Here is a 10,130-nt window from a genome sequence, read left to right on the forward strand (position 1 = left end):
CCCAGGAGGTGGAGGTTGTGGTGAGCTGAAAATGCACCACTGCATTCCAGCCTGGGCGACAGAGCGAGACTCTGTCTCAAATAATAATAATAATAATAATAATAAAGCATTTATGTTCATTTTGGTTTTTAATCTTGAGACATTGTAGATTCCCATGGAGCTGTAAGAAGCTGCACAGAGTGGTCATGTGTATCTCTACCTGGCTCGCCCCAGCCTCAACCCCAGCAATGACAGACCTGTCCACTACCATAATCTGCTCATTTCAAGAACGCAGTCTACTGCAATCACAGAATGGTGGGATTGGCTGTTTTCCCATGCAGCATCGTTCTCTGGAGAGTCATCCCATTGTTGCATTTGTCAGCAGTTTATTCCGTTTTACTTCTGAGGAGTGTGCCGTGCTGTGGGTGTAACGCAGTCTGTTTAACCATTCACCTGCTGGAGGACATCTGTGTGTCTAGATCTGGGTTATGACACGTGCAGGTTTTCCCACGGACATCACTTTTCATTCCTCTGGGACAAAGGCCCAGGGGTGCTATGCGGGGCTCTATGCTTGTTGCAGGTTTAGTGGTTTTTTTTAAACCTGTCAAGCCATTTTCCAAGTTTAGTATATGTGCTGCCGAAGCGAGCACATGTCAAGCCATTTTCCAAGTTTAGTATATGTGCTGCCGAAGCAAGCGCATGTCAAGCCATTTTCCAAGCTTAGTATATGTGCTGCTGAAGCGAGCGCATGTCAAGCCATTTTCCAAGCTTAGTATATGTGCTGCCGAAGCAAGCGCATGTCAAGCCATTTTCCAAGCTTAGTATATGTGCTGCCGAAGCGAGCGCATGTTAAGCCATTTTCCAAGTTTAGTATATGTGCTGCCGAAGCGAGCACATGTCAAGCCATTTTCCAGAAGCTGTCCCGTTGTCGTGCATCCTCACCAGGCTTCAGTGCGATCGCTGTGATCTTATCTCAGCCACCTTGATGGGTGTGTGCTGATACATCACGGCCTTTACCTGCGTTTCGCTGATGACTAATGACGGTGAACACCTTTCCACGTGTTTCTTCGCCATCTGTATATTCTCTCCAGCCAAGGGCACCTTCAGGTCTTTTGTTTACATTCTAGTTTTGAAACTGTGGAGTTTTGAAAAATTCTTTATAAAGTATAGAAAAGAATTCTTTGTTGAATAGTTTGTAAATTACTTTGTAAATGTTTTCTTTCAGTCTTTAGCTTGTCTTTTTTTATTCTCTTCACGGGGTCTCTTACAGAGCAAAAGTTTTTTATTTTGATGAAGTCGATTTTAACAATTTTTCCTGTTAAGAATCATATTTTTGGTGACAAATCTAAACCTCCTGACCCAGCTCCATATGCCAAAGATTTTCTCTTTCTGTTTTCTAAGAGTGTTTTGATTGTAAGTTTTATGTTTAAGCCTATGATCCATTTTGAGTTAATTTTCATAAAGGGTGTGAGACCTCGCTTGCGGTTCTTCTTTTTGTTTGGTGGTTTTGTCTGTGAATGTCCAGCTGCTCCAGCCCACTTGCTACAAAATCTATCTTTTCTCCACTGAATTGTTTTTGCATCTTTGAAAAATGTAATTGGTTGTATTTGTGCAGGTCTGTTTCAGTATTTTTTATTGTCTGTCCCATTGATCTCTGCATCTGTTCATCTGCTGTCTACATAACGAGTGTGGAAAGGGTAGCAGCCTGTAGTCCCAGCTATTTGGGACATGGAGGCAAGAGAATTGCTTGAAACCGGGAGGTGGAGGTTGTAATGAGTCAAGATCGTGCCGCTGCACGCCAGCCTCCAGACTCTGTCGCCAAAAAAAAAAAAAAGAAGAAGAAGAAAAAGAAGAAAGAACGGGTAGCCTGATTCTTCCCATTTTATTCTTTAAAAAAATGTTTTAGTTATTCTAGTTCCATTGCCTTTCCATATAAATTTTAGAATACTCTTGTCTATAGCTACCAAAATTCCTTCTGGAATTTTGATAGAAATTGTGTTAAATCTTTGTATTATTTGAGAGAAATGACATTTTTACTGTGTTGAATCTCCTAATCCACGAATAGAGCTTGTTCAGGCTTCTTTGATTTACTTTATAATCACATTGTTTTCAGCATACAGATCCGGCATACGGGTTGTTAGGCTTACGCCTAGACATCTCATTTTTTTAGCCATCATAGATAATATTGTGTTTTTAGGGTTAGGGTCCATTAGTTGTATGCAGACACACAATTGATCTGTGTATATTTGTCTTGTGTCCTGCAACCTTTGTGTGTTTATTAGTTCTAGGAGGTATATTGTTTTGTTTTGTTTTTCAATTTCTTGGGATTTTCCACAGAGACAATCATGTCCTCTGCAGATGCAGTTTTTTCCTTCCCTTCCAATTTGTATGTCTTTTATTTCCTTGTTAAGAAACCATTATTGCCCTGACTAGAACTTTCTGTACTATGTTAAACACAAGTGGTGAGAGTGGACATCCTTGCCTTGTCCCTGGTATTAAGGAGAAAGCGTTTGTAACTGAGTATCCCAGCCTCAAAATGTCCTTTAAAACTTTTTTTCCTTTCTTGCTTTCAGCCTTGAAACATACTTTGTTTCTCTCTTTCCCACCAGGCACTTCCCTAAGCAGTGCTGCTTATCTAATTCTGTGCTTACTTAGAAATTCCAGGGGCCAATTTTGAAACAAACCAGGCAGAGACCCAGCTGTAGAATCCTCCCACTTGGGGGAGTTACAGGTAGCCCACAGCTTCCAGGCTGAGGTCAGGATGACGCCAAGCTGACCTGGGGACAGGCCAGTGATGACTCAGGACCATCAGAACAGGATGCAGGTGGACAGCCCCTGCCCGGCTCCCGCCTACTCCCCAAACCTCTTCCTCCTTGAACCCTTTACTCAGCCCAAAAAGCTGGAATGGACTTTTAACGGCATGGGCCTGGCTATTCCTCCACTGCTAGCATTTGAATAAAGCTGCTTTCCTTCCACCGCACCTCACTGCTCATGCTTTGACTTCTGAGCAGGGAGCAGCTGGTCTTGAGCCAGTTACACATCAGTCTTTCACCGTTAGGAACCATGTTAGCCACGGGTTTTTTGTAGATGTTCTTTGTCAAGTTAAGGAAGTTCTCTTCCGTTCCTATTTTTTGAGCGTTGTTATCCTGAATCGGTGTTGAATTTTGTTAAATACTTTTAACAGCCCAACAGGCATCACCGTCAGAAGGAACACGGCCATCCAGAGAAACATACCAGGCCACAAAGCACTGGGGACCAGGGATCGTGCCCCTCCCATCTGCCAGGGGCTGACCCCCAGCCTCCAACCCTACCATCTCCTGACGGCATCTGCACCGCTGGAACCCAACCGGAATCTAAAAGAACACAGTTGGCAGACGAGACTGAGACACAGGGTGAGATGGGTGGACGATGGGAGGTTCCTGGGGAGCAGCTGTCGCACTGAGCGTGGAACCCGTCAGGGAGCCCCGTTCTCTGAAGCATCTGTGCATGTTGTTCCAGCATTTTCTTCAAGGATTGAGCCAGCAGCGCCAGTGTCGTAAGGTGCTTAGGTGATTCACAAACAACCAGTGAAATACAAGGTGCCTGGGATACCGTCAACAAAAACAGGAAACAGAGACATCTTCCTGCTGATGTAGAGACTCCAGCCTGTCTGCCGGTCTCTGTTCCTGAAGAGCCCAGGCCCCACCCTTTCCTGCCCAGGGGCATGGGGCGCATGAGGGGGGCAGTTTCTGCTCAGCAGCACTTGCTGTGGGAGGGGTGAGGGACTGGGTGACGCCAGCCCCTCGTTACAGCCTCCCGGGGTAATTAGAGTGTAGATTAGTGTTATTTAGCAAGTACTCAAGGGCATCTGATCTTGCACCACTGAGGCACACAGATGCCAGCATGCGGGCCCAGCACTTGCCTGCAGAGCGAGGCTTAGCCGTGGGTCCCAGGGCAGATGACACAGGCCCAGGAACTACCGGGTCCAGGAGGAGAAGGCACAGTTCTTGCTCAGGTTGTCTGGGGATGAGGCCAGTGGAGCCAGGTGCCCAAGGGAGCTCAGCACTCACAAATGCTGAGCACAGGCTGGCAGGTGGCTCTTGGTGCCTCATGCCACTCATTTATCTAAAGGGATGAGATTCAAGGCCTGTCTTGCGGGCTGGGGCTGTCAAAGCTGATGAGAGGTGGCAGGTAAATTCTAACAGGGAGATGGCTGATGAACGCGTGCAGGAAGAAATGGACAGAACCATCCAGAGAGATTGCGTGCTCTGAGGACAGCGCGGCCTGGCTCAGGTACAGAGTGAAGTGGCGCCGGGGAGGCGGCGTGGTCCCTCGTATGGCCCGAGGAGGCCGTGTGCAAACTGATCCTGAGCCACACAGTGGTGCCCTCCTTTGCCCCTAGGAAGCTCTAGTGCATGGTCCAGGGTAGGGAAGATCACCGTAGCATGGGTCCCAGAGCGGGCGGAAACTTGGGCTCTAGGGCGTGCGGGACTCAGCGGGCAGCAGCCCCAGGTCTCTGTGGTTCTAAAGCCCAGTCCCTTTCTCCTCAGCTGGGGAGATGCCCAGTTCCCCAGAGAACTTGCCCAGGGTCCCAGCTGCAGCACTGGGAGGGCTCAGGGGTGGGTGAGGGACGTCCCAAGGCCTTGGGTTCTCCCTCTGTGGCTCGGGGTGCTGACGCACACCAATCTGCCCCATCCTGGCGAGTCCTCTGGGCTGGTCTGAGTGGGCATGTTCGGGTGGTGCAAACCCTGGGCACATCATGTGTCTTTTCTTCTCTGGCTGGCACTGAATTGCTGCTCACCAGATGCCAGCAATGATGACACTCCCCCTCCCGGATTCGGGACTGGCTGCCACCGTGGGGAGGGGTGACCCGTGCCACGTGCTCCCAGGACACTGGCTAGGGGACTATAAAGAACACCTTGAGAGAAGCCAGCACAGACTTGTTCAGACTCCCGGTGGCCCGCCAACGTCGTGAGCATAGAACTCTGGAGATGAAGACCCTGCTCCTGGGTGTCACGCTCCGCCTGGCTGCTGCCCTGTCCTTCACCATGAAGGAGGAGGATGTGAGCTGGGCTGGTGTGGGCAGGTGGAGGAGCCAGGCCAACTCCTGGGCGGGGGGCAGCGCCAGGGGCCCTGCTTTAGGACATATCAATCAAGGCTGGATTCTGACCCCGTGCTCCCAGCCTGGGGTCAAGGGGAGGGGTCCTGTTGTTCCTCCAGCAGACAGCCCCTCCTGGGACCCAGAGCCGGAGCAGGCTCAGCTCAGGAAGTCCTACTGCACTGACACCTGATCCCTGAAGGTCTCTCGGGGTTGGGCCCTTGGGAGGGAGGGCTCAGTTGGTGTTGGAGCCCGGGGTCCATGGGGTGCAGACACGCTTTCCCTCCACCAGAGGCTGGGAGTCCTTGGGGGGTGGGGAGGGAGTGGCTGGCTCTAACCAAATCTAACTGAGCTCTAACTACGGTGCAGGAACCCAGCCAGCCTCTAGGGGTGGCAGCCATACAGCATTGGTGTCTGATTATAGCTGCAGGCCTGAGTGCCGTGGTCACAGTAGACTCTGGGCCAGCCCATGGTGGGCTCACGGCCTCGGCCTGCTCCAGATCACAGGGACCTGGTATGTGAAGGCCGTGGTGACCGATAAGGACCTTCCAGAGGAGAAGAGGCCCAGGAAGGTGTCCCCAGTGACGGTGACAGCCCTGGACCATGGGGACTTGGAAGCCACATTCACCTTCATGTGAGTGTCACCCACTGTGGGGCCCCTCAGGCTGCTTTCTCTCCCCTCCTCAGACCCACCTGGTGCCCATCCCCCATCCATGTTTCGGGTGTTGATAAGAATTACTCCCTGCCTTGGAGGGAAACAGCCTGGGCATCCTAAAGCTTGGTGGGGGGCGCGGGAGGGGGCAGTGTAATTTTCAGGTCACTGGGTCAGGACCATGCACCAGGTGAGCTGAGGATTGCCCAGGTGTGTCCTGGGAGCCGCTGCCCGCATGTCTCCTGTTTTCCAGGAGGAACGATCGGTGCTTCCAGAAGAAAATCCTGATGCGGAAAACGGAGGCGCCTGGCAAATTCAGCATCTGTGAGCCTCCCCCAGCCCCACTGCAGGCGGAGAGCACCCAGCTGCCTTTCTGCCAGGGTCTCAACTCTGCCCACCTATGAGGGGACTGGCTGGCCTCTCCTTCCTGGGGGTCTGGTGGCCCTGACCTCAGACACCAGGTGTGACAGGCTTGTCCACAGTGGAGACGGACCAGATCACACCTTCCCTCTGGGAGGCCCTAGCCATTGACACGTTGAGGAAGCCAAGGATTAGGGATCAAGGAAGCCAAGGGTTAGGGACAGGGAGGCTGAGGTTTTCGGATGGGGAAGCTGAGGATTAGGGTTAGGGACGGAAGAGTAGGGCAGGGGTGGCTGCTGGAGCTGGGAAGGTGGAACTCTAGTCCTGGATGTGCTCTGGCCTCTGTGGCTCCATTGCTTGGGTTAGGACCTTCCCTGGAGGAAGCTTCTGCCTCAATGTCAGGGTACACGCTGTGCAGAGCAGCCAGGCCCAGCTCAGGCTGTCCGGGGCACCTGGGTGACCACTGAAACATTCCCGAGTGTTCCTTCATGTGGTCCCAAGTGCTTTCTCTGGGGATGAGGGCACTGAAGACCCTCCTTCTCTGTCATCTGCAGATGGGGGCAGGAAGCTCATATACCTGCAGGAGCTGCCCGGGAGGGAACACTACGTCTTTTACTGCAAAGACCAGCGCCATGGGGGTCTGTTCCGCATGGGAGAGCTCATGGGTGAGGGCCCGCTGGGGCCTGCGTGTCCTGCCCCATGGTCTCTGCCTCCAGAAGCCAGTGAACTGGCATCACCATGCCCTGGCATGGGGGAAAGGGGAAGCCGCCTGCACTGGCTTTCACGTGCCAGGCCCTGAGTGCTGCCCTCAGCGGCTGGTCCAAGTTCCTGAAGTGGGAATGGGGTGGGCCAGGCAGGGACAGACACGGCCCTTGGTGACATGAGCCTGCCAAGGGCCACTTCTGGGGTGTCGGGTAAAGGGGTGTCATCTTACGGGGGAGGTAGTGTCCTGACAGAGCCCTTCATGGGGCAGGGACCCTCCAGGGCAGGAGGGCAGCCAGTCCCTCTGGGACACAAGTTCCCTCCAGGTGAGGGCTATGACCCTACAGGGTGGCTTTGGGAGCTGCCCAGGTCCCCTGGGGTTGTTCAGTGGCTTGGATAGTCCCCGCCACTGTCCCCCTTCCTGGGGACCTTTCAGCTGGGCCATGGCCGTCTCCTCTGTCCCCAACCCCACCCTCAAACTCTGGTCCCCTCTTGGGCCTTCCCTCCCCTTGTCCCAGTGCTGGGCCGTGGCTGTCTCCTTTCCGCATCTGCTGCCTCGGCTCACCTGGCCACCTCACCTGCAGGTCGGAATCCCGACACCAACCTGGAGGCCCTGGAAGAATTTAAGAAACTCATGCAGCTCAAGGGACTCTCAGAGGGGAACATTTTCATGCCCCTGCAGATGGGTGAGAGGACGGCTGTGCCCTGTCCCCCGTGTGCCCCCGTGTGTCTCTCTGTGACCTCCAGTGTCCCATGTCCCCCGCATTCCCTGTGTGCCCCGAGTCTCCTCACAGGGGTTCCTGCTTAGGGTCCTCGTCGTGGGAGGGTCTGAACTTGGGCTGTGATGGGTTCTGGGACCTGGGCCAGGGTGTCTTCTCACCACTGGGTTTTTCTGGGTCTCTGCAGGAAGCTGCGTTCCCGAACACTAGGGTGAGTGGGCCTTGCTCCCAGGGTTTGAGGGTCCGCCTGCTCTGGCCCCTGCCATCCCACACAGGCAGGGAGACCCCCCGGCCCAGGCAGGAGGTCGGAACCTCGGAGTCTGCCCACCCACAATTCCCAGGACTTTCGGGAAGTCCTTTCTTTCACCTGCCCCTGGGCCTGCCAGCCCAAGTGATGGTCCTCCTCAGCCCATCCACAGTGAGGCCATCCTCAGGCTCCTCAGGTGTCAGCTCGGCCCATTGCTCCCTGCACCTGTCCCCACTTGGTTCACTCCCCCTCCCCCCACCCACTGAGGATGCTCAGAGGCCTGCCCAGGTGTTGGAGGAGCTGAGGTCACCCTGAAGCCCCGAGGCTGCCCAGCAATGGCCAACGTGGCGGCTGTGGAGCCTGGGGAGGGAGTTCTGGGCCTGGCCTCTGCCCCACCCTGCAGCCTCTCTGACCTCTACCCTGCAGCCTCCCTGACCTCTACCCTGCAGCCTCCCTGGCCTCTACCTGCAGCCTCCCTGGCCTCTACCCTGCAGCCTCCCTGACCTCTACCCTGCAGCCTCCCTGGCCTCTACCCTGCAGCATCCCTGACCTCTACCCTGCAGCCTCCCTGGCCTCTATCCTGCAGCATCCCTGGCCTCTGCTCCTCTTCCTAGCACAGCACCCCTGGGTCTGCACCTCCAGAGCCCGCCCTGCCGCCAGACATGGAGCCTGGGCTGCCTGGACCTACTCTTCAGCCATGAGCCTTCCCTGCCCTCACCCACCTGATGCCAAATAAAGATCTTCTGCCCCAGCTCTGGGTGGGCCTATCTGTGGGGATGGAGGGGCTTGTGCCGGCTCCCTGGGAGGCCTGCTGGGAGGGGTAGCCACCAGGGAAGCTGGGGAGACGTTGGCAACCACAAGAGGCATGACGTCCAACAGGCCTGTGGGCCGCGCGGTGTCCTGGAGGGGCCTCCTGCAGAGCCGCCCTCGGGTCTCAGGTTCAGCTTGGGACAGGTGGGGCCCTGGGCAAGAGTGTTTGGGAAGACAGAGGGGAGGGCAGGAGTGGGGACACAGCGTCAGGGCTGCAGCCATGGGGCCACCGCATGGCTCCCACCCCAGGATGATCTCAGTGGGGTCCTCCTAGCCGCCCCCTTTAGCAGCCTGGGCTCAGTGGCAGCACTGGAGAGAGGCACTGGTGCCTCCGTCATCATCCCCAGAGCAAGACAGAGCCGGCCCAGCCCTCCAAGATCTTCGACCCACCCTGGCCTTCTTGTGTTTTGTCCAGAGCAAGGTCTGCATGGACACTGGGGCTGTGGGGATTTGGGGAGGCTGGTCACAGTGAGAGAGGAGTGATAAACACGCCCCAGGAGCCACAAACCCAAGTGGAACAGGCCTCCTGAGGGATGAGCCTGCAAAGTGACAGCCTCTCTCCAGGGCTACTGGCTGTGTACCAAGTGACCACTGCCTGCTCCCGCTGGGACCAGCATCCTCACCTCCTCACCTCCTGCCCAGACGTGGTTCAGGCAGAGGATGCAGGGTGGCCCTGAAATGGACCAAGACAGCAGGGCCCAGGTGAGCCGAGGCAGAGCCAGCCTGGGTGTCCACAGGCCACACGTGAGGGGCAGAGCAGACCCCATCTTACAAAGACAGGTGGGTGGTGAGGCATTTCCCTCACCCCATGCCACCATGCAGGTTCCAGAAGGGTTAGGGCCTCTGCTGGTCACTTCTCTGGTGGGATAGCACTGACCTTCACCAGGTTCTGAGCCCCTGGGTGTGTGCCTTGCAGGTCTGTGGTGCTGCTGTGCCAATTCACAGGCCTAGACACACCAGAGGATGCCCAGAGAACCCCTGAGTTCTGGACATCCACTCCCTACTCCACTTGTGGGACAGTGCACCTGTTGCTTGGTGACAGGAGGACTCATCTGCCAGCTGGTTGGCAAGACTATTATACCATACATACAAAAGAGACACGGGCAGCAGTTTAAAAGGTTCTAATTTTGCCAACAAAAGTAAAGGCGTCATCTGGCTTGCTCCTAGCCCTGGGGAACACTGAGCACCTGCCTAGAGCAATGGTGGGGCTAGAGCTGCCCATCTCACCTGGCATTGCCAAAGGCTGGGTGGGCAGACATCCCCAGCCGTCTGAAGATCAGGCCCCAGCAGGAGAGTCCCACAAGGCCCAGGTGAGAATCTGGCAGAGGGCATGGGGTCCCAGCCACCTGTTGGACATCGTGGTGCTTGGAGGTCTGGGAAGCCCTTCCCCGCTCCTGGTGTTCGTCTATGACGCAGCGAGCACTGGAGTCCAGTGTGCTGGGATTTAGCTCCCGCGTTTCCACGGACCCACTTTAATGGCTGACCCTTAGAGCTTGTTTGTTTGTTTGTTTTTTGAGACAGTCTCGCTCTGTCACCAGGCTGGAGTGGCAGTGGTGAGATCTCAGCTCACTGCAATCTCCACCT

General features: G+C 55.0%; 1 protein-coding gene across 6 annotated transcripts in view; it reads left to right on the forward strand.

Moving 5' to 3' along the window:
* The first annotated feature begins 4,894 nt into the window (after nt 1–4,894).
* The window catches only part of OBP2A (odorant binding protein 2A), a 194,255-nt gene continuing 189,019 nt past the window's right edge, over nt 4,895–10,130 (forward strand). Inside the window, exons 1-7 of one of the 6 annotated variants that reach the window (XM_054237884.2) lie at nt 4,895–5,021; nt 5,557–5,690; nt 5,962–6,032; nt 6,623–6,733; nt 7,355–7,456; nt 7,677–7,700; nt 8,254–8,487. In XM_054237884.2, the coding sequence (XP_054093859.2) occupies nt 4,950–5,021; nt 5,557–5,690; nt 5,962–6,032; nt 6,623–6,733; nt 7,355–7,456; nt 7,677–7,699 (513 nt within the window). In that variant the 5' untranslated portion in view covers nt 4,895–4,949 and the 3' untranslated portion in view covers nt 7,700; nt 8,254–8,487. Of the gene's footprint in view, nt 5,022–5,556; nt 5,691–5,961; nt 6,033–6,622; nt 6,734–7,354; nt 7,457–7,676; nt 7,701–8,253; nt 8,488–10,130 lie in introns of those variants that run through there. The other 5 variants (XM_035262393.3, XM_035262396.3, XM_035262388.3 and 2 more) reach the window with 5 other exon arrangements.

This window comes from Callithrix jacchus, chromosome 1 (assembly GCF_049354715.1).
Source record: "Callithrix jacchus isolate 240 chromosome 1, calJac240_pri, whole genome shotgun sequence".
Lineage (NCBI taxonomy): Eukaryota > Metazoa > Chordata > Mammalia > Primates > Cebidae > Callithrix > Callithrix jacchus.